Source organism: Caretta caretta, chromosome 6 (assembly GCF_965140235.1).
Source record: "Caretta caretta isolate rCarCar2 chromosome 6, rCarCar1.hap1, whole genome shotgun sequence".
NCBI lineage: Eukaryota > Metazoa > Chordata > Testudines > Cheloniidae > Caretta > Caretta caretta.
In genome coordinates this window covers 124,254,037-124,278,976 of record NC_134211.1, presented here as the reverse complement: position 1 = coordinate 124,278,976, position 24,940 = coordinate 124,254,037, and the positions used below count along the sequence as shown (strand labels likewise).

Genomic DNA, 24,940 nt, shown 5'->3' with positions numbered 1-24,940 from the left:
GCTTTTTTAAAAATTCAAATACAAACAATTCATTCGCTACAACTACTAATAACTGAATACTGGCCTGTCTTATACAGGAGATCAGACTAAATGACCATAGTGTTCCCTTCTGGCCTTGGAATCTATAAATATTTCCAGTTAAGTTACTTCAAAATATTCACTTCTCTAAAAAGGTTAAATAAACCCAACTAATTTACCTTTTCCTCATAAATGATTTTTTTAAAAACAACTAAATACGCTTAGATTTGGGGGTAATATTAATTCTCATGAGAATGTAAACAAAATTGCACACTGTTCTGTATGCTGCAGGCTTTAACATCAGTCTTTGTATCATCACTTTTTATATTTACAAAACAGAGGTTAAAGCCCAGTGGTTCTCTTTACTGGCTTTTCTCTTTTTTAAGCAATATATTTTTTGAAGGGCTGCTATCCCCCTTCAACCACTGAAAAGTTAAATATTTAGTAGCACAAAAACCTCAAATTGATGTTTCTTAAAAAAAAAAAAAAAATTAAACCCCAGATTGTTTCAAATTTAACTGTCGGCTCTTCAAGGGCAAGAACCATGTATTTGTATAGCACCTAGCATAACGAAGCCCTGATTTTGATTGGGGCCTTTGAGTGTTACTGTAACACAAAAAACAAAAAAAATTAAAATACTTCAGTTGTTTGGATTTCTTCCTTAAAGAGAGGGTCCCTGTCTTTCTTGTTTCTCGACAGAGACAGCATATACCCTCTAAGCACTTCATGGGTTATGTAAACCCGAAAGTGGCAAGGTCTAGGGGGCTGACAAGAAACTGTAAGTAGGGGGTTGGTGCAAGGTGGGATATGAATCTACTCATTCAGAAAGTTACTGGTATTGCAGCAGGGGGTGCAAACAGCTAGTGTGCCTCAGTTTCCCCTATGTGTCACACAAGTATCTAGGTGGTGGAAAAAGGGTGTGTGATTGTTTCAGAGACCCCGAGAGGGCAGGTGTGACTGCCATATAGTAGCCTGGACATTTTGTAACTTAGCAACTGATGGCTCAAAGGCTCACTCAATCTTGGGAGCCAGCCAGTTTTGACCAGCAGGAGAACAAAGGACTGAAGAGAGAGCCCAGGTGATCTGTTTGCCCAGGAAAGAGACAAAGGATGGAGGAGGGGCAACTGAGTGTGACAGAGGGTGGGCTGCTGGAAGCTGGTCAGTCTCCTGGTTTGGAACTCAGGAAGGAGAGCCCAAGGCTCTGGATCCCCTCCCCCAGATGGACTTTGCTGAAACTACTTTCTACTGACTTCCTACTTTCTGTGCTGACAAGAACTGTTCTACACTGTGTTCTAGATAACTAATAAATTGTTCTGTTTTACAACGCTGGCGGAGAATCACTGCTTATTGTGAAGTGGGGGTGCATGGTTCCTTCGGGGGCATAAGGCCTCCCCAGGTATCCCTATCCAGGTGGACTCACTGCAGGGAGCTCATGGTGTGAACAAGAGTGCTGAACGCTCTGAGGTCAGACCCAAGGAGGCCTCCCCTAGTGAGAGCGTCCCCTGAGGGGTAGTCACACTATAAGAGGGTCCTGTCTGAAGTTCATTCAGAGAGGTTCTAGAGCACCGAGACTGTTCTCCGGTGACACTTACCAATGCAGAAGCACATACAGATGTCATTTGAAGCACCACAAAGGGTTTCCTCTAGCCCTGAAGCAAAGAATAGACCAAAAAAGCTAAGAGTGGGGACACACCCATGCTTCACCCTGCTTGTGATTGGAAATGGATCTGTTAGATCACCATCAACGCTAATTCTTCCAGCCATACCTCCATGGAACTGCCAAATGAAGTTAAAAAATTTGTCTGGACACCCAAATTTAGTGAGCCATTTCCAGAGGGCAGTGTGGTTGACCGTGTGGAATACCTTGGTTAGATCCAGAAACAATGTACAAAGGTTGGTGCTTTTGGCGACATTTTCCCTGTAACTGTGGAATGATGAAAAACATGTCAACAGTGCTCCACTGAGCACAAAAGCCACACAGTGACGGAGATAGAATGTTACTGATTTGGGTCACAAGACAGGTCAAGAGGATCGGTGCAAGAATCTTGCTGGCCACAGGGAGCAAAGAGATACCATGGTAGTTACCACAATTGCTTGCAGAGCCTTTACGCTCCGAGATGTTGGCATCTTTCAGTTGCTGTGGTATAACTAACTGTTTGAAGCTAGATGTAAGAAAAATTCGAAGAGCTTGCCAATGCAAAGATTTCCTCCATGTCTGAAAACCTCTTCTGGAATGGCATCGGGACCAGGGGATTTATTATTTTTCATTACTTGAACACACTGGCTCATGTGAGTGGATCGGCAAGTGCAGCAGATGTGGACAGTTTATAGACATTATCCAGTGACTCAACAGGAACGATTAAGTGGTTCAATAAAATGTTCAAGCCACTGTTGGTAGATATCAGTATGATCTCTGATGAGAGATTCACCATCAGCACTTGTTTGCAGTGTCAAAGCAGATCAGGCAGGGCCATACATAGCTTTGGCCACCTCATAGGAACCGTTGGAGTCATGTTTATCAGCAAGGGCCTGTAGCTCCTCTGCTTTAAGCTTAAACCACGTATTTTGCATTTGGTGGAATTTGTGTTGGAGTGTACTGCAAGCTGCCTTATACCTGGCCTTTTTCAACCCAGAGAACAGGACAGTTAAGAGCACAGCATGTGCTCGTTGCTTTACATCAGGAAAATTCAATATATCAGGATCATTACTGTCAAACCAGTCCTTATGATGGCATCTCATATACCCAACACAATCCATAATGGTGTTATAATGACACCCAGAGGTACCCATTCAGCAGATACATCACCACTGATTGTTGGAAGAGATACAATGGTTTAGAAAAAACAGTAGTTAGCTATGTTGAAAATTGTTCGGTGATTGACAGATCATTCAGCCAAGCAACATTTACATACTTAATTGACAGAATTTTATGCATTTTCAACCAGATAGAGAGGGAAAGCTTTGATCAAACAAGACAATGATAAGTCCAACAATAAGCTCTGCGTAATACCCAAGTTATGTGCACATCCTGTAGGTCCCGCTGTCAGACCAACACATAGTCAATCAGATGCCAGTGACTCGAGCAAGGGTGCATCCAGGTCGTTTTGTATTTGTTGAAGAGTCAGAAGACAGTATTTGTAACAACTAGATGCTGATCAGTTAGTTTGCGAATGAAGGACAGAAAAGAAAGTTCCAAGATTTCCCCATATATGGTAGCAAACTGACATCATCTAAAATCTAGGCATGTTTACAAACAAAGCAAGAAATTTGACCTCACAGGATCAAGTTGCTCAAAGATCAGCAACTTATATCTCACGACTGAGAGGGTAAATGCACTATGACCTTCATGAACCCGATTAAGGGCTTTCTACATGCTCATGGAAAGCCATAATGACAGTCAGATAAAATTCAAGGGGAAGATATCTATAAATCAGATTGACAATTAAGCAGCTTGAATGGGTCCTGAGAAGCACATTTACACTTACATTGTGGTGTAGCCTCTTGAATCTGAATTGGAGGAATAAAGGCTGAGAGGATGTCACAAAGATAACTACAGGGCTTATCACATTGGACTAAAGTGTACACTGCTATTCAAGTCTCTTGACTTCTGACAGGGGCATTCTACTCTGTTGCCTCTGTTTCAAGGCCTTCTGATCCAACTTCAAGCCACACTTACTGAAAGCAGAGGGTGAGACCTTCTCATATCCCTTTTTTGCTTCCCCTCTGCCTAAATAGCACAGCTTCCTGAAGTACCTCTGTTCTACTCCTCTCACCCCAAAAGAACTGCTCTCTGCTGTAGGACACCTCATTCTGTTGAAATGTTGAGGCTGGCCAACTGAAAAACTCATTTTCAGAATCTGCTACAGTCATTTGGGACTAAATTTAAGTATTTTGGTACAGGCACATCCAGTAAACTGGCATATTACAAAGCTGAGAAAACATTAAAGGACAAGCAGATAAATTATGTATAAATGAAAAACCTGTAAAGCAGTTCTTTAGCTATTCGGTTCAGCAGACTAAGCAAAAACAATATTGCATCAATCTCAGTTATCGGCAAAAGTTAAAGCTTCACAAATTCACTCTCCTGCTGGTGATAGCCCATCCAAAGTGACAACTCTGGGCTATCACCAGCAGGAGAGTGAATTTGTATGTGGGGGTGGAGGGTGAGAAAACCTGGATTTGTGCTGGAAATGGCCCAACTTGATGATCACTTTAGATAAGCTATTACCAGCAGGACAGTGGGGTGGGAGGAGGTATTGTTTCATATTCTCTGTGTGTATATAAAGTCTGCTGCAGTTTCCACGGTATGCATCCGATGAAGTGAGCTGTAGCTCACGAAAGCTCATGCTCAAATAAATTGGTTAGTCTCTAAGGTGCCACAAGTACTCCTTTTCTTTTTGCGAATACAGACTAACACGGCTGTTACTCTGAAACCATTCTAATACTAAAAAGCTAAATCAGACTGAAGCAAGCTCCACATAAATGGTGTTGATTAAAAATCGTCAGACACAAATTTCAGTACTGTTATTGGGATATATAATATTAACCACACTCAGCATATTACAAGGTTTGAGATTTTTAAAAATTATTTAAATGTTTGTCTTTACCATACTGACACCTTTTTGTAGTACTCATAGAATCACAGAACATTAGGGTTGGAAGAGACCTCAGGAGGTCATCTAGTCCAACCCCCTGCTCAAAGCAGGATCAACCCCAACTAAATCATCCCAGCCAGGGCTTTGTCAAGCCGGGCCTTAAAAACCTCTAAGGATGGAGATTCCACCACCTCCCTAGGTAACCCATTCCAGTGCTTCACCACCCTCCTAGTGAAATAGTTTTTCCTAATATCCAACCTAGACCTCCCCACTGCAACTTGAGACCATTACTCCTCGTTCTGTCATCTGCTACCACTGAGAACAACCGAGCTCCATCCTCTTTGGAACCCCCCTTCAGGTAGTACGATTTTATTTGTTACGGAAAACCTACATTGCCCCATCACAGACAACAGTGCACTGTGAAAGAAATAATTATATACATGATTTTGCCATAATACAGGCCTTTCGTAAGTCTAACTAGTAGCTTCTTTTGTAAAATAACTGAACATCTAGTTTGAGGATATTCAAAGCAACTGAGCACCTACAAAAATGACACCTACAAAAAATGCACCAAGGTTTCTGCCTTACCACACAGTGCAACAGCCAGTGCTGAGATGCCACAATCTTATTGCTGGAACCCATCCTCACCACCCTCCCTTTATTGTTTTGCTACCACAATGTTGCACCACTTGTGAAACTGGATTCCACACACTGGGACAGAAACCCATTTGTGTTGCACAGGACCTAGCAAAATTCTGGGAGCTATTAATACTAACTAAACTAAAGACAAAAATCACCATATTTAACAAGGTTTTTATAGTTCATAGACACCCCAGAATAAGCCTTTCTTTTTAGAAGAGGGTGTAAATTTTTGTTTAAATTCTGAAGTGCAGTTTCATTTCACAGCCATTATTTGCCTTGCTCTAGAGCAAAATACATAAAAAACACTTACTTCATCTCTATAAAGAGGACTTGTATAATACATTATATCCATTGCACTGCTGTTCAACATATCCCTTAAACCACGCACTTTATCAGGAGTAATGGAATCAACAGTGTCTAAAAAAAAAAAAGAGAGAGACTCAAGTGTTAGATTCAAAACCTTACAAGGCATATTGATAAATAAAATGTGGAAAAAAATCCAGCATATGGCTACATACTTCTGAGAACACAATTACAAAATTACGATTAATGATACATCTAAAAGGAGTTAAATACTGAAATTAACACTTCAAGCCAACTTAAGTGTCCACTTTTCCCATATTTGTCCCAAAGAGAAGTACTTTCCAATATAAATCACCATTTTGTTAATACTTGTGCATGCCTAAAAATTGTATTTTCAGTAACTGTACCTCCATCAAGAGCAAGTTTTGATCTCCATTCAACAGGCAGAAACTCAACATGTGTTGCAAGATTGCAAAAGTACTTCTCTTCTATTTTTCTTGCAGTATCTCGCATCCTAAAAAAATTAAAATTGCTATGTTAGCTAAGATGCAGGTTACATCAAATAAAATTACAATATTTCAAATTAAAAGTTACCATAATGTACACAAATCAAACTTCTCACACTGTTACTTTTTAATTATTGCAGTACACATTAATTAAAATATCATGCTTACTGTTACTTCTAAATACCATGTGACCTTAAAATGTACTATACTAAGGTACTTAATTCTTATATAATGGAAACTTTGTATATTAATTACCCAAGAGATAAAGTTTCTGAAATTGCTACTGAATTATATTAAAGCCATGACCCAAAACCCATTAAAGTCAGAGGGAGTCTTCCCATTAACTTCAGTGGGTTTTGAATCAGGCCGAATGGTGAAATCCTGGCCTCAACTGAAGTCCGTGCCATTGATTTCAATGGGCTCTCTGGATTTCACCCAAGTGATTCGACTTGTACATAAAGAAGCTAATTTAGATTTTTAAAATATGACCATGAAAACAATTATCAGTTTGACTACATGTAGTCTGAGGAGTTAGACTGTCACTTTAGAAGTGAGATGGCTCCCAAGGGAGAGGTTGGAAGGCTTGAAAGGCCTCAAAGCAAGCAACAGAAGCGTTTATTAGTATTCAGTCTGGTGGCAATGGCTGCAAATAAACTAACTGTTCTCTAAAGCTTCTTTTCTTTTTAAAGCACATTTGAGCATAGGCATTCATGGGCCTTATTTGAATTTAGTTAATTTAAAAAAAAAGTATTTTCAAGTATTGAATGTGTCTCTGACTCCCTCTGCCATTTTTAGGGCTTTTATAATCATTTCCCTTAAAAAAAAAAAAAAAAAAAAGTTCCCCTCCTTTGCCTCTGTGTGAAAGACTCTTAAAAAACAAGGGAAGCTGGCTAACCACCAATTAAAATAAGACAGTAAAATATATATAAAAATGCTATACAATGCACAAAGTAAACAAACAAGTAAAGGAAGCTATGCTTTTCTCTACTCTCTTTTAGTGATAGTAATCTTAGGTGTTCCTGACAACGCTAGCAGGTAACAATTTTCAGAAAGAAGTGTGATTTATGTTGATGGTGTTCCTTTTTAAAAAAATTGTAAAAGCACACAAAGAGAGATTTTAAAAGGGCAGTAGTCCTGAGCTAGGAAGAGCCATTTCCAAAATGACTGTTTATTCCCCAATTACAGGCATTAGAGTTTATTCTGAAAAGAGGAAATGAGACTTAGTCCAGTGCTCCAACATGCATATTTCTTTTTATAAGCAAACTCCTTTTAGTGCCTTCAGTTGGAGCAGTATCATTATTATAGACGTGCCTACAACTAGGCAATTTTAGAAAAAACATCCCATTGATATTGAAGCTAGTGTAGACAAGTCTGTCAGTTTCCAGGGTTTTTTCCCCCCTTTTTTCTTTTTAAAATCATCACATCAATTAACGAACAGTGAGAAAGTCAGAAGTGCCGGAATCCGGTCTACACTGGGGTTCCCACACAGGAAATACTAGTTCAGATGAACTGTTGGAAGCTGATGTGAGATTTTTTTTTTCCTTTAGGTTCTCTGGTGTACATATATTGTCTATTTTGGACACAACTGTATAAAGAGAGTTTGTCACCTCTGTTTTGCAGGCCTGCCTACAGATTTATGGGTAAGCTGCACTTTTGGCGTTAGAAGCAAATGCATCTATTGGAACGAACTTGCAGCAGGAAACCAGGTAATCCCAAGTTCTACCCCAGCTCTGCCACTCATTCATTATACGCTGCCTGATTCAAAGCTCATTGACTTTGATGGAGAGATTCTAGGGTGGCTTTGGGCAAGTCACTTCCATGTCTCTGCTTTAGTTTCCCCATTTGTAAAATACAAATAATACTCACCTCTCTGACTGGGAGGTTGTGAGGAGAAAGTAGGTGATGTTTGTGAGTGCTTTGAAAAATATATTCTCTACCAACATCTTAATATTTGGACATAGATTTTTTTAAAAACAATTCCCTCCTCAAAAAGTACACATTACATCCCTCAGAAATCAGACAGCTTTTCATTTCAATAGGCAGTTGAAGCTAACTATTCCATAAACTAGATATAAAACTATTTCATTTTAACTGAAAGGATTTTTATTTTTGTTTTTTGAGGGTGGGAATGAAAGGAAGGGAAATTGCCTTTTTCACACTCATATTAAAACTGTTGGGCTGACCAAATGGCCTGGAGCCACAAATAACCTGTGCCCCCATTTTTAAAACCTGGGTTTGGTTGTACTCCTAGCCTCTTGATCCCCAGACCTATGGGATGGTAAGTGCTTAAGAGGTACAGCAGCATGCTCAGCCCACAAGAGAAGGAAACGGAGAAGTCTACTCAGCCAGACAGTTCATTCAAAGGATAAAGAAGTGGAACTGACTGGCTCTGAAGGAAGCTCTATTAGTCCTCCTCAGAAGGATGTCTCTGATATGAGTAGAGTTGCCAACTTTCTAATTGCACAAAACCAAACACCCCTGCCCCGCCTCTTTTCCAAGGCCCCGCCCCCACTCCCTCCACACACACCCCCATCGCTCGCTCTCCCCCAACCTCCCTCACTTTCACTGGGCTGGGACAGGAGGTTGAAGTTTGGGCTCTGGCAAGGGGTGTGCGCTCTGGGCTGGGGGGTTTGAGTTGCAGGAGGGGGTTCAGAGATGGCGCAGGGGTTTGGGTTGCGGGCTCAAGGAGGGAGTTAGGAGGGGGCTCTGGGCTGGGTCAGGAGGTTGGGATGTGGGAGGGGGGTTCAGGGTGCGGGCTCCAGTCGGGTGGCGCTTACCTCAGGCAGCTCCCAGTAGGCAGCACAGTAGGGCTAAGGCAGGCTCCCTATGGAGGAGGGTGGAAACTGTCAGCATCTCCCTCTGGAGGGGCCAGGGCGCTCGTGGCGGGGGTAGTGCGCGGAGCCCCCATGGCCGCCCCTGCACCTAGGAGCCGGAAAACTGCTACTGGTGGAGAAATGTTCCCGTTGCAGTTTTACCACTACACCGGCTGCTTCCGGGAGCCGCAGGGAGCCTGCCTTAGCCCCGCTGTGCCGCCAACCGGACTTTTAGCTGCCCGGTCAGCTGTGCTGACCTGAGCTGCCAGGGTCCCCTTTTGACCAGGCATTCCAGTCGAAAACTGGACGCCTGGCAACCCTACATATGAGGCCAAAAGAATAATGTGGTGGGGCTAAATAGAGCAGCAGAAGAAAGGAAATCCTCAGATTTCTTAGGGACATCCTCAAGGGAAGGAGAAGGGAGGAGATACAGAATGACAATACAAACACCTCAACCACAAACTGATCTAATGCTGGCAGGTAAAGACTCTACTATGCCATTTCTTACAAGATGGCTCCAGAGAAACTCATTTGAGAGCCTAACTTTACCCCCACAGAATCTCCATTTTAGAGATTATCAAGATGATAATGCAGGAAATTCAGTAAATATATTTATAACACCACCCTTAGCAAGCCACCTGCATAGCAAAATAAAAGAAAATACACCTGACTGAATAGAAGAAGTTCATCATATAGCACAAGACACAGGAAAAGTTAAACTTTAAAAGCTAAAGAGCAGTTCTTGGAAATACTAACACTTCTTAGGCAGAGACTAGAGAAGTTCTTGCCTCTTCTGAGAAACAGAACAGTTTGTGGCCTACAAACAGGAGTTCGGAAATACTAACATCGATATTAAACAGGATGCAATCAGCTTCTAGCTTCAAACAACTGGTAAAAGCGCAGAAGCACCGGACATGCAGAATGCACAGAATTCCACACAATAAGTACAAGAAGTTAGGATAGCAGAGTAACACCTTTGTGAAATAACTGTGTCCTAACAGTAGCCGGAGAAGGTACATAAAGGATTCATACAACAGTGGAAGTTGCAAATATAAAAAACAGTACAAATTATAAACAGGAATAAAGTATTAACTGAAACAGTACATCAGAGCCCTTTAAGACTGGGATGATATGTCGTCAGATACTGCAGCCTTCTTTCTATCAATTAAGTTACTAACCTTTGTTGGGTTTTTAAAGATGTTTAGTTGTCTGATAAAATTCACCCAAAGCCTGGAGGGTTATGGGGCCACAAAAGTCAATCTCATCTCATGTATCCGTGGATCTCTTCTTTCTTTTCAGAAGCAATGGGGTATAGTCTAGGCAAATTGGAACCTTCACGTCATGGAATACTGAGTTCTCAGAGGCCCAGGTTGTGCGCAGGATTCTATTCCTGTTTGGAAGGGTTTGGCATATTACTAAAACCACCCTTGGGCAAGATGATGAAGAGGATTTCCTGGTTAGTCTCCATTACAAACAATCATCCAAATTTGGAGAAGCAGTCCACCCTAGCAACTCTATCAGCAGTTCACCAAGAAAATCCAGCACCCACACACTATGACTTTTTTTTCATTTTTCTCAGGGACACCAACCAAGCACATTTTCTAGTTTGATATTTATTTCCGGATTTTTTTTTTATTAAAACCACCTTAAGACTGTAGAGACATTGTCCAGTCACTAGTAGCACTAGTCCAAACCTTTTGTCACAATAGATTAAAGGTAAAATTTAAAAAAGCAACTAAGTCCCATTTTCAGAAGAGATTTAGGCCTGGTCTACATTTAAAGACTAGATAAACCTAGCTAGGTCACTCGGGGCTGTGAAAAATTCCATGCCCTGAACTCCATAATCAGGTTGACCTAATCCCCAGGGTAGATACAGCTAGGTTGGAAGAAGAATTCTTCCCTCGACTTAGCTACTGCATCTTAGAAAAACTGATTAACTACATTGATGAAAAAACCCTTCTGTTCAGCAGCAGATGTAGTGTAGACATGCCTTCAGAGACTTTGGAGCTTAAGTCTCATTGAAAGTTGACAGGATTTATACACATTTGAAAACATCATAAGTCAGCGGTCCACATAACTCTCATTCTGGGTGATGAGGACCAGTCCCTCAGTCACTGTAGAAGAGTTGGGTTTAACATTGAGGAATGATAAACAAAGAGGGTACAACAATATCCTGTCAGCTTTAAGAAAACATATACAGAAAGAATATGAAAAACTGACAAAATCTGAGCAAAACTACAATCTCTCCATTTATGACTTCCTCACATCTCTCATTTTGTATAAGAGTATCCTGAATTTCTAGTTGGTTGTTTTTTTAATTTCCACTTTCCACATTTCAAATCATATTGCAATCAAGTTCCTCAAAATTGGTTTAAGTATTTTCCAGATACATTACACACTGGCCAAGTTTGTCTGACTAAACATATTCGCAAGTCACTAAAATATATTGCAAGTCAACTTACAACTAGATATGATTTATTCTTTTTTTTCCATCCAGTAAACATTCCTGTGCTGTCCATCTCAATGTTTACAATACCAGGGCAAATACAGTCAAACCTACATGGAATCAAAAGGTCCTTCCACTGGACCGGCTCCCTACTCCCACTACCCCACAGTAGCAGTGCCACATAAGGTTTCTCCGGGCCATACAGTTCTCTCCTACATTGAAACCGTTTAGCAAATAGCTTATGCAATCAACGCAAGGGTCCAATGGATAAAGGGCTCATCTGTACAAACATCAATATACAGTGGCTTCCCACTTTTTTGATCAATTTCATCCCTTTAATTTTGACCAAAATAAAAATCTGTTTGAGTCTCCTTGCAGATAGCCAGGGGTATACATCACGATGCACAACACAGGGTTTATAAAATTAACATATGCATGTCTTTTGGGGATAGCCCTTTTATCATAAGACTTCTTTTATTGTGCTCCTTCTCATTCAATTTACTTAAGAATTTTAAGCTACTTTATTAGGTAGCACCTCTCTGTAGCAAGTGACTGAATTAATAATACTCAACTGAAGTGACAGAAACTGATCCAAAACAACAAATGGAAAATTGTCTTCTCCCAATTACAAATGATCTTGTTACTGAAATTTTGATCATATTAAAGGGATAGCCTTCTTGTAAATCAAATTAGTGAAAGTGACTGTAATTCTGTTATTTTAGGATTTATATAAAAAGACAAAAGAATATTAAAAATGGATGCAATGCAGACCTTGAGACATTTTGTTACACAGATATAATTTTATGTATTTAGAATGGTGTATTGAAAATAAAGGTTTTGGGACACGTCATGAATAAAATTACAGTGCACTTTCATTCTGCTGCCTTTATTTCTGTGATTAAAATAATGAAATTATGATCCCTTAATTTAGCTGATGTGCATTAGAGGCTTAAAAAAATCTTTACAGTTATCACTATGACTTTCTCTTTCATTACACTGCATTACTAAGCTTATTCACAACCAGTATAAGAAAGGTCCAATACAACACTGAGAACTGGAAAGTCTGCAAGCAAATTAGCTTCAGAGTTAGTATAGCAAGTTTACAGATTCAATTTAATAGCTGATAACAAAGAAAAAGTATAGTGTCTGAAGAGCTGAAAACATTATCCAGAGTCATTAGTGTCTACTCTTCTCTGCTAGTGCTTCAGTCTGAGACCATCCATAACTATGAGAGAATAAATGGGTCCTTAACCCAACTCTCTCAAGATCAGAAAATATTAACACAGCAGTCAACTTCCCAGAGACTAGTCTGGTCTCTTAAAAACTCTACAGACAGGGCAATGAAAGACACAGGACTAGGAGTCAGAAGACTCAAGTTGTATTCCTGGCTCTGCCACATGGTGACAGGGATAAATTAAAATCTCGATACTTCACTTTACTAATCTGTAAATTGGAAATACACTCTTTGTAGGAATGTTGTTCACGCATATTAATACAAGGGGTTTAGAGAAAGCTTCATCTATTGAGGATCATAAATTCTTCTATTTCTATTTTTTTCAGAGAGAACCAGTATATAAATGTATGGCTAGAACAGCAAAACCAGTAAGTCATTCCCAAAGTAGTATAAATGGGACAGTCCTAAAAGGACTCAAATTAAGAAAGCCTTGTGGAGGTGTTTCTGTAGGAGGAGAGATAATCACCATAGGCCAAAAACATTCCTTCGACTTCGACTCTTCTGGATTTTGTTTTCCACCATCTGGCTGACTGGTTGGTGGAGAAAAAAGGGCAGAAAGGCCAACTAGATGAAATAACTGGCTCTTTGGAGTATATCTGCACTGCAGCTGAGTGTGCCACCCAGCCCAGGTAGACAAACTTGCAGCTAGCTCCACTGGAGTTTTCACGTTAAAATCAGCAATGGGGACATTCCAGGAAGGGCAGCAGCTTGGGCTGGCCACCTGGGCTCAGACCCAGGGAGTCAGGGAGCTTGGAGTCAGGCAGCTAGCCCAACCTACCTTCTGTACCGAAATGTCCACGCTGCTATTTTAGGCACGGTAACTCAAGCAGAGCTAGCACAAGTCTGTCTACCCAGTCTAGAAGGCTCATTCCCAACTGCAGGGTGGACACACTCTTTGCCACCCCAAGTGCTGCTCTTTCATCCACAGCTGGAAGGAGTATGCTATTTTAATACCTGGGAGGAACCATAACAAAGGGTGACTTTTGAGAGGAGCAGATCCAGGCTAGGGTAAAGGAAGGGAGGATGACATGATGTTCAGTATAGTCTCCGTGACCTTGTGCTCCCTCCTGCTGTTTTTTGTATCCGCCTGTTCTCTCATCTTACACTAAGGGCTTGCCTACACTACCGCATGGGGTCGATCTAAGATAGCAACTTCAACTACGTGAATAGCGTAGCTGAAGTTGTCGCACTTAGATCTACTTACCTTTGCTGCAGTAAGTCGACAGCTGATGCTCTCCAGTCGACTCCGCTTGTGCTCCTCGTTCTGGTGGAGTACTGGAGTCGATGGGAGAGTGTTCAACATTCGATTTATCACATCTATACTAGATGCAATAAATTAACCCCCGCCGGATCGATCGCTACTGGCCAGTCTGGCGGGTAGTACAGACAAGCCCTTAGATTGTAAGTTCTCAGGGACAGGAGCTGCTTGTTTGTAATATGCCCGTACAGTGATTGGCACAGTTGGGGGTGTGGACTCTAGGCACTACCACAATACAAACAATAAATACTACTACTAACAAAAATAAACTTGTTACAAAAACTCAGCTGACTGCTTTTCTAGTTCTTGTTCTGCCACCTGAAGAATTCTTTACTGGTTGCCAGATGCCATTTTCAATTATTCTTTAATGGAAAGGATTCCAAAAAAAGTCTTTTTAGCGGACACATCAATAAGCATTTACTTTGCTGGAAACATAGGCTTCTTGGTAGGTCCAAGTAATTTTCAGAATGATAAAAGTGGCAGCATGCACATCTTTGATTCCACCAGTCTTTAAAAGTCTCCTTCACTAACAGGCCACTCAACCACCTCGATTTGCTGAGATGAAATTTAACATCCTGAAACCTGAAGGCATAAGACTTCCGCAATTCAGATATTCTAGAGACCTAATCAACTTGTAATTTTCAGAAAAGCTTCTATTCACTAAGCACTACAAGTGAATGTGAAAGACTTGGCTCATCTGGTGCAGAGAGCACAATCTGAATCCTATTCAAGTGACCTTCCAAGGCATCTTGGAATGTTCTGTTGGCAGGCTTCCACAAGGGACTGAACTGTAGCTCTCCAAGTGACAGCATTACAGGCATTCAGTCCACAACCCGAAACAAAGGGAGAGCTGAAGTTGACTATATCCAGTTTTACATTTGTTAGTTTTATTTTATTAGTAATTTTTTTCCCCATAGGTATTTAGGTCTCTTGGTAATTAAGACATCATGATTTACCATCTAATATGCATCCCATATTTGCATATAAAATTCTAACATATCTAGTTCTTGTTCCTCCCACTCGGGGAAATTATCCTTAATACAAACTCTTCCCAGAAGTGGAGGCCAGATTAATAGATGCTTTCATTATGAGAAATGAAATTACAGGTCAGGAGTATTGTTTCCACTTTTTGGCAACTGTTTCAAAATCAAAACATTAAAAAGCAGATTTTGCACAGAAAGCTCCACTTACCAAAAAGTTTGAGCCCTACCTATTATCTAATATTTTTCTAATCAAGTAAGTTTGCTTCAACGCCACCTCGGAGATTCTTAGCATAGTCATCAAGTTCCTCTCATACAGCAGTTAAATAATACTTTTCAATAGTGGACACAAACTGACAGTGCAGGATAAACTGAACTTATGTGGCTAAAATGTAATGGGAAAATATATGTAACCTAAAACGCACCTGCACATTCTTGATTTAATACATGTAGTTATGCATTAGACGTCTATAAAATAAAATCCACAATGCAAGATTTTAGGAAAGCATTTAAAATTATGTGGGAAACACTGTTCAGTACCAGCTGCAGTAGACATTCAAAGCTGAACAGAATTTTTATTAGTTATGTTAAGAGGCTTTATTCAAGTGCTATCGTTTTTTTCCTCTTTGCTGCCAATTAGATCCTGCTAAGCTCTAGTAAAGCTAAAGTACTGAACATTTCACTTCATTTACCCTGCAAGACAATCCCCAGTTGAGAATGTTAAAACAGCATTAGCCATTTGAATTCCTCAGTTAAAGATGGAAATTTAAGTGTAGCCACCAATGACAAACTATAAATAGGCAGTTAGCGGTGTCCTTATCAAAGCCAGACTCTTGTCTATCAAAACACCTTACAAGTCAGAGTCAAACAGGTAAAAGGAAAACTTAAAATTGCAACAGCACCCTTAATGCAGTCAAGTTGTTTCAAGGATAGAAGAAACACATACGAGGTGCAATATGTCCCTTGGATCTAAGTAATTAATTGCTATCTACACTTGGAAATTTACCAAAATAACAATTCCAGAAAATTTATTCTAGAATAGCTATTTCAGTAAAATTTCCGAGCACAGACAAAAAAGGCCAGCAAAACTTTGAGAAAGTGAAATTCAGGAATGAAGGTAACCTAGAGAGATTAGAAATATGGACAGAAAACAACACTTCAACTGAGGAAAAAAATGCCAGCTAATATGCCCAAGAAAAAATAATGCTCTGGAAGAGCAAGTGCATTGTCTGCTTCAACAAAACTGAACACTATGAATAGGCATTAATCTAAAAGCACAAAAACACAAAAATGTCCATCCAAAGAGGCCCAAAAAAGTATGTAGGCAAATTAACAGGATATCAGAGATGCAGTTTCTTCATTTAGGATTGTTCAAGATTAAAATCCCCAAAAGAGTAAGGTTGGGTGACAGGGAATGCGGGGAGATCCGAAACCAGGTGGGATGCATTTTCCAGAAAGACAGTACTGAAGAACGTCTTTCCATTCTTACAGTGTAATGCTGCGTTGGACTGTAAATCAAAATAACCAATAAAATAAACTATGCCAGCGGTTCTCAACCTTCATTGCACCATGACCCCCTTCTGACAAGAAAAATTACTATGTGACCCCCCAGGAGGGGGTACTGAAGCCTGACCTCACCCAAATGGGGGGGCCCAAGACAGAGTTCCACCACCTTCGGTCAGTGAGCCAGCCAAAGCTGAAGCCCAAGGGCTTCAGCCCTGGGCAAGGGGCCTGTAACCTGAGGGGCTTCAGCTTCGGCCCCAGGCGGTGAGGCTTGGGCCCTAGGCCCCAGCAAGTCTAACGCTAGCCCTGGCGACCCCATTAAAATGGGGTCATGACCCACTTTGGGGTTCCAATCCACAGTTTGAGAACCACTGAACTATGCCAATACTCACGAGATTAGAAACCTATGACATTTTCCTCCGTAAGCAATAATGATCCACTCTGCTATGCTATCCAGACAGAACATAGTGAAATATTTTGTTTATGTTAAGTAAGGTGAATAATTGTTCTAGCTAAGGAGGAAGTACTGTCCCTTCTTAAGATTAGTTTTGTAGCTAATATCAGCTTTGACAGGAACAGCTTGTTGTGCCAGCTGCCACGCTACATTTAGATAGGAAATGTATTTAAATACTACCGTGAAGAAACAAAGTTAACAGATACATCATGCCACGTCCTTCAGAAAACAATTTCATCTGGAGCTGCATTCTATATATCCTATCTACTTACAGGACAATTTCCATCAGTAATGTATCTGAGCACCTCACAAACAATGACAAGACTGAACTCCATATTTTTATGCAATTAATACATAAAGTTTAAAACCATACTTTATAAAGTAGAATTTTGTTTTGACCTTTGCAATGAACACCACCAACCAATGCTGACTTCTGTCTGACCCAGTGACTTGAAGACAGAACACACTACAGGCGCCTTGGGCAAGGTCACTAGCCTATCCCTAATCTACAGTTAAAATGTCCTCCAATTGGGTCAGTGTGAGAACTGTGAAATTTTTAAAATGGAAATTAAAAAAAAAAAAAATCTATGCAGTAAGGCTGGATTTTTTTTTTTTTTTGCCATGAGCAGAGGTGTAGATTGTACATGACTTGGAAATAAAAATATGAGATTCATAGAGAGGCACACCAGATACAGGAAAAAGTTCCAGTTTATGCTTATGCCCAGATCACCTCCCTCAAAGGTCAAACTCATAGGAGGGTACTCTAGGGCAGTAGTTCTCAACCAGAGGTCCGGGGCCACAAGTAGGTTTCAGGAGGGCCTCCAAGCAGGGCCAGCATCAGACTCACTGGGGCCCAGGGCAGAAAGCTGAAGCCCCACTGCATGGAGCTGAAGCTCAGGCCCCTGGGCCCCGCCGCCCAGGGCTGAAGCTGGAGCGTGAGCAACGTAGCTTCGTGGGGGGCCCCTGTGTCATGGGGCCCCAGGCAACTGCCCTGCTTGCTACCCCTTAACGCCAGCCCTAGCTTTTATATGCAGAAAACCAGTTCTTGTGGCACAGGTGGGCTGTGGGGTTTTTATAGCATGTTGGGGGGCAGGGACCTCAGAAAGAAAAAGGTTGAGAACCCCTGCTCTCGGGGTACCTTTTTCCCCCGACCCTCCAAAAAACCTATGGGGACCCACAAGGTTTGTGGCGGACCCAAGGAACAACTCCTCCCCAGCATCATTGGAACCATGCCCCCAGGGACCTTTTATAGCCGCAGCAAATTCCTGATGCCCTGTTAGAAAATTTGTGGGAAATTATACAGTCTGAAACCATATTAGGCTCAATAATGACCCCTTACATGGCAACAATGATCATGAGCGAGGGTAAACAAACAGGGGCAGGGAATTTAGCAGGGAAATTAGAGGGCAATTATTGGGCCGAGACTAAGACCAGAACTGCTCACCTGGGAATGGGGAGGGCTGATGATTACAATAAAGGGGAAATGCAAAAGGATCTCGGTGTTCCCTCCTTGGGATGTGGGGAAGGTAAATAGGTGGTACAGCTATGCTTCTGCAGGGTGTAGCTGAGCTTCTGCTACAATAAACCGAGCTGTAACCGAAGACTCCAGTCTCCGTGTGTTCCTATGTGTGTCCGTTGGTCGTGTCTGAAAACATAGGATACTCCAACACTCTGAACAGGTCATTTCATTGTCTCGGAGCCATGGAGTAGCCATGCCCTCAAGTGGAGTCTTGCCAGGTTTGGGTGGTAGACCTGGCCCACGTCCTGATACAGGAGATGAAGCAGAAGTGGAAGAATGTGTGGTGGGCACATAGACATCTTCAAGAGGTAAGAAAACCATATCTGTCTGGGCCACGTGAGGGCTATCAAGATGACCCTGGAGTTATTGGTCCTTATCTTGTGTATGACCTTGGCTAAAAGGGGGGGGGGGTCGGGGGAAAAAGTGTACAATAGACGTGCATCCCATTTGAAGAGAAAAGCATCGCCTGGAGAATGGGGTCCCAGTCCTGCTCTAGAGCAAAAAGTATGGGCATTTGGCATTCTGGGTTGTTGCAAAGAGGAATATATAGGGAACTCTCACTGTCTGAATATGCTCTATAGTACCCTGACGTTCATTTCCCATTCATGGTCACGAGAAATTTTTCTGCTCAGTGCATCTGCAGTGGTGTTTTTGCATCCTGGTAGGTAGGAAGCTGAGATGTCGATATTGTGGTGGATGCACCAGTTCCATAGTAGCATAGCTTCTGTGCACAGGGAGTGTGGCTGTGCCCCCTCCCGTCAGTTTATATAAAACATACAAAGTAACATTGTCTTTTCCCTGATCATGGGTATGAAGTGTGAGCATTCACTGCGGACTGCCTGCATCTCCAGTAGGTTTATGTGTAGTGTTGATTATAATGGGGACCAGCAGCCTTGGACTGTGTGGTTGTGCAGATGTGTTCTCCAACCTAGCACAGAAGCATCTGATGTGAGTATCATTGATGGAGGGGTCTATGCAAAGGGAACTCCTGTGCAAAGATCGTGTGGTTGAGTCCACCAATATAGAGAATTTTTTAGTTTGGTTGGCATTGAAAGATGCTTGTTTATATTGTGTCTGTGTGGAATATACACTGTCCGGAGCCAGTCTTGCAGGCATCACATGTGCAGTCTGGAGTGTTTGACAACAAATGTCATTGCTGACATATGGCCTAACAGTTGGAGGCAGGTCCTGGCCGATGTCTGTGGGCTGGCTTGCATTGTGGTGACTAGAGTGGTAAACCTGTGACAGGGAAGAGAAGCTGTAGCCTCCAGAAAGTCGAGGTAGGCACTGATGAACTTGTCTCTGCCCCTGCCCCGGTGTGAATGTTGATTTTTGCTATTTGTAGACCAAGCTGTGTGAAGAGAGCTACTGTCTTTTGGGTAGCTTTTAGTGCCTCTTCTTGAGTCAATGCTTTGAGTAGGTAATCGTTCAGACAGGGGAATATTATTACCCCTCATCTGCAGAGGTGGGCTGCCACCACCGCAAAGACTTTTGAGAATACTCATGGAGCACAGGATAATCCGAAGGGGAGTACTTTGTATTGGAAATGATCTGTTCTCAGAACAAACCCGAGAAACCTCCCTGTGTGAGGGATGTATCATTATGTGGAAATATGCATTCTGGAGGTCAAGGACCAAGAATCAGTCCCCTCATTCTGGTCCTGGAATTATCATTGCTAGTGTGACCATCCTGAATTGCTGGGTCTTCACAAATTTGTTGAGTCTTCTTACGTCAAGAATGAGCCTCAATCCTCCAGTTTTTTTCTGGGTTAGAAAGTAATGGGAGTAGAAACCCTTCCTTCTGGGTTGTGTTGGCACTGGTTCTGCTGCTCTTAGGCATGTGGAATGGTTTACCTCCTGTTGCCGTAGATGTTCATGAGAAGGGTCTCTGAAGAAGGTCGAGGAGGGAAGTAAATTGGATGGACTATCCAGTCTCAATGATTTCTAATACTCATTTGTCTGATGTGATATTTCACCATGTTGGATGAAATGGAGTCAGACGGTCTCCAAATGGATGGATGGTGTCGGATCGGCCCAGCAACAGAAAAAAGTGGGATGTGTCTCTGGTCCTCAACCAAACCCTGAAAACTGTTGTTTAGAGGAAGGTTGTTGGGACATTGAGGGCTGGAAAGGGCGCGGTATCTGCAATCCTCTTAAACAGTTCTTGAAACTGTTTAAAGTCATTCCCCACTGTGGGTGGGGGCAAGATACAGGATGAAAAATTTGCAGCTGATGTGACTTCCTGATCCAAAGTCTCCTCCAATTCCACGACTGCCTCTTCCAGAGGTTCTGAAGGTATGGGTACAGAAGGTGATGGGGAATGCCTTGACCTCTCCCTGAGTGGACTGGGAGGCTTAGGATAGTGTGGGCAGTATGCTACCGATGGGTCCCAGTAAGGCCACTGTGGTGGAAATGGCAGAGGTGGGGGTATACATGGGTGTCTGTATCATCCTGGAGTTTCAGGTACTCTGGTGGACCTGGTCTGGCAGCTGGATGAACAGGCAAGGAGTGATGGGAGGAGTAGATATCCTCTTCATCATCATCATTCACGTAGCTGGATAAAGGAGGAGCTGATCTGGGTGGTGTGGTAAGTTGGCATGGTACTGAGCGTGCTGGAGTAAGGTCAGTACCGACGAGTGGAGATTCTGGTGCTGAGGAGACCAGAAGATCTTTATGGCAGAGAAACTCCAGAGCATCAGTACCGATGAGGGTGTGGTCAGTGGTACCGATCCCTTTACTGTGGTTGTCTGTGCCAAGGGTCGTGCACTATGCGCTGTGGAGGCAGAAGGCGGTGCCATAGACTGTAGCTGAGCTGCTCAGTACCCCATGTTTAAGCAGCACCAGCGGTACGGAGGCAAGGATGGTAGGTTTCTCTGTAGTGCCTTTTTCCAAGCCAGCCCACTTAGGGTCTTTGGTTCACATGGTATCTGTGGTAATGGATGGTCCCGCTACCTCAGAGTGGATAGTCTTGGTGCAGTTGGTACCAATGGGGTCTGACAGGTCAGGAAACATTTCTTTTTGGCAGATTCCCAAGGAGGGAAAGTTGGAGCAAGTTTCTTTGTTGCCTTTTTGGAGGAGTGCTCCTTCCTCTGAGAGGGTAGTGGGGAACCTCTGTCAGATGCCGCCATTGGAGACTGGGGCCCAGGAGGGGTCTGTGATCCTGGACACAGAGACTTTTCCATCATGAGGAGTTTTAGCTGTAGGTCCTTTGCTCTCCTGACACGAGCCTTGAGATTGTAGCAGTGGGAGCAGTTTTGTAGTATGTGGGTCTTGCCAAGGCAGTGGACACACTGTGAGCGCCCATCAGACACTAGGATTGAAGCTCGGCAAGTGAGGCAACGTTTAATACTTGGGGAGCCGGGCTTGCCCCTTAGAATAGGATTTTTCCTGTGAGGGTAACTATACTATACTAAGGGGTATCTGAAATACCTGAAACTTAAATTCCTAAGAATTTTATTTTAAAGAAAGCATAAATGGGGAAGAGGTAGGGTATTAAACTATTAACTAACTAGTGTTCTAAAGTTAAGCTAGACTAAAGATAAAGTTCAGAGGCACTGCCAAATGCTCCATCTCAAGCCCAGGGTGGTAGAGAAGGAACTGAGGGAGGGTTGGTTGCACAGCGCTACGTAACTGCCTGAGATAGTTCAAGACGGGGACAGCACATGTGCGACCCAATCAGGCACGGCTACTAAAAATCTCCAATTATAAGCGCAGGGGTGCAGATTCACCTAAAGTGGAACACCCCCTGAAGAAGAATCTAAGGTTTCATACGTGTTGTTTTGGAGATCAGCCCTGTCATTTTATCAAGGGCTACTAGTCTCTGCCCCTTTGTTTTACATTACTTGCTCTTGAACTTTTAACATGTAGGAGCAGAAAAGCACTAGAAGAGAATCAGGCTATGTCTACACTACAAATTACTTTGCTATAATTTATGCCGCTGAGGGGTGTGAATAATCCACATCCCTGAGTGATGTAAATTATACCAACCTAAGCGCCAGTGTGGAAAGCACTATATTGGCAGGAGAACTTCTCTCGCTGATATAGCTACCGCCTCTCACGGAGGCAGGAGTTAAGTAGACAGTAGAGCTCTCTCCCATCAGCTTAGAGCACCTTCACCAGAAGTGCTATAGCAACGTAGCTGCATTGGTGCAGAAGCGCTGCTGTAATGTAGACAGTCTCAGACCAGCACATTGCTGCTGTAAGACAACTTTTATCTTATACGGTAGTTGAAATAAAAAGGTTACTTGGTTTATGTGACTAGTACAGCAAGAAATCTAATCTATCCTAAGAAAAAACCACAGAGTTGAATGACAATTTAAGTTAGGTTTCAGAGTAACAGCCGTGTTAGTCTGTATTCGCAAAAAGAAAAGGAGTACTTGTGGCACCTTAGAGACTAACCAATTTATCTTTAGCTCACGAAAGCTCATGCTCAGATAAATTGGTTAGTCTCTAAGGTGCCACAATTTAAGTTAGATGAACACTTAGATAACATACTGGTCCACTTACTAACTACAGCAATCGAGTTATTGATGTATCAGCACTGGACTTAGATTTTATTGAAGAATGTATAAATGAAGGTTTACAGAGTAGCTTTCATTTATGAAGTCAGGTAAAAACATATAACCCAATGCTGCAATTACTTTCACATGTAATATTCTTGTTAGTAGTTCCACTGACTTTAGTGAAAACATTAGTGGAACTACTCATATGATTCAAGTTACTCACATGTGCTAAATTGTATGCAGAATCATGTCCATAACAGGAACCATCATCAGAAGTTTTTAAGAACTGGTTAAACAAACACCTGACAGGGATGATCTTTGAGTATATTTAATCCTGCCACAGTACAGGGGGCTGGACTCCTCTTGAGGTCCCTTCCAGCCTTATCTGTCTAGGATTTATGATTCTATTAAATGAAATTATTAAATCTTTACCATCAATGTACCTGACAAATAGATAAATATAGTTTAGCACCTCAACACGAAGACTCCACAACAATTTCTTCCGTTGTCTAGCAAAAAAACCCAAAACAAACAAACATTTCCTTGGCATGAGTTCTCCAAGTCCCAAGCATGGCTCTTCCCTACTCCCAACAGCCCTCTAGCACGGTGGTAACCTGGCCTCTGGAGAACAAGTGACTTCCTGTGCACTCTCAGGCCCCGTCAGCTCAAACTTGATTAAAAAATTACGTCTGGGCACCGCTAGCTCGACTATTAGACTGGCTAGGAAAACAAATTTGAAGGCTTCTATTATTACATTTTTATTACCAAACTAGCTCTTTAAACTAAATGAAAAACATTTAATAAGCAAGCAAATCTTACACGCACCTCCTAAAAAGACTTATCTACTCAGATCTCACTAGGACACATCAGTATTATATTGAGCTGCCACACAAGACAAATTAAAAACTGGACTTTCATTCTTAGAATGGATGAGGCACAACATACTCCGATAATCAAGTACACTTTTTTAAGAGCTGATAACCCTCTTACTGTAGATGATTTTAGGATCAGCCTTCATAAACCAGTGAAGAGTCATGAGCTTGGCTACCATACACCATAGCAAGCATGGCTGTCAATGAGTGTATGTATATATATTTTAATGTCTTCACAAATTCATAACATTCACTTATCAGTCTCATCAAAAGATGTTTAAGGAAAGGTTTAGTGGTCATTAGTAAGCTTTGGATATGTGTTTCTCTTTCCAGCAGATTTCCGTGCAGAATAAGTCAACCTCCACATACATAAATAATCTTGGCACTCTACTGTCGGAGTGACAATAGCAAGACTGACTCCTCATACTTCTTCTAAGATCCTTTTAAACTTACCTACTATTCTGCCAGTCAAGGACAAGATGATATTCTCTCTGATTTGAAGCAAGGGAACACCTCTCCAAACCTGACCAAGTGAGCCACTGACCACCAGTTCTAGAAATCCTTTGACCTGCCCCCTTATGGCGAAGGATACTGGCCAGGGACTAAAACAAACTAAAGGCCATGACTGTAGGTGCAGTTCTGCAGCAGTGCAGTGCGTCTGGTGAAGACGCTCTATGCCGACAGGCAAGAGCTCTCCCGTCAGCATGAAAAAAAAAAAAACTACCTCCACAAGTGGCATAAGCTATGTTGGTGAGAGAAGTGCTCCTGCTGGCATAGAGCTCTGCACATGAACACTTGTGTCAGCATAACGTATGTCGCTCAGGGCGGAGAACTATTCACACCCCTGAGCGACATACGTTTTGCTGACGTAAGCTGCAGTGCAGACATAGACTTAAAATCTTGTGCTTCTCCTAGGCACTGCTCTAACTAGGCACAAAAGTTTAAACTTTAAAGTGAAAAGAACAATGAACATTTGCGCATCCACACTATCAAAATAAATGGCCCCAGAGAAAAATATGTTTTACACTGAAGGCGATCATTTATAAGCTACTTGAATAATGTCAGCAGAGTCCTGATATGTCTATTACAGCCTCCTTTTGACTTCAGAGTCGCTATTGCACATATAATAAAGCACTCACATAGCTGTGTTTTTGATGATTCTTCCTTGGTCCATTTTCTGCCCAATACCATGCACAACAAACACAATGTGAGTAGTTTGCGATGGCTTGTCTTCTAATGTAGCTTCTTCTACATAGCCTCTATGAAGCCTTGTCCCACTACTTGAAGCTGTAGAAA

The 24,940-nt window shown here is 41.9% G+C and overlaps 1 protein-coding gene across 2 annotated transcripts in view; it reads right to left on the bottom strand.

Annotated features, from left to right (window-relative positions):
* DDHD1 (DDHD domain containing 1) overlaps window positions 1-24,940 on the bottom strand; it is a 117,977-nt gene that overhangs the window by 48,602 nt on the left and 44,435 nt on the right. For both annotated transcript variants that reach the window (XM_048853328.2, XM_048853329.2), the window contains 3 exons: window positions 24,784-24,931; window positions 5,966-6,072; window positions 5,566-5,672 (listed from right to left, as the gene is read on the bottom strand). In XM_048853328.2, the coding sequence (XP_048709285.2) occupies window positions 5,566-5,672; window positions 5,966-6,072; window positions 24,784-24,931 (362 nt within the window). The remainder of the gene's footprint in view (window positions 1-5,565; window positions 5,673-5,965; window positions 6,073-24,783; window positions 24,932-24,940) is intronic.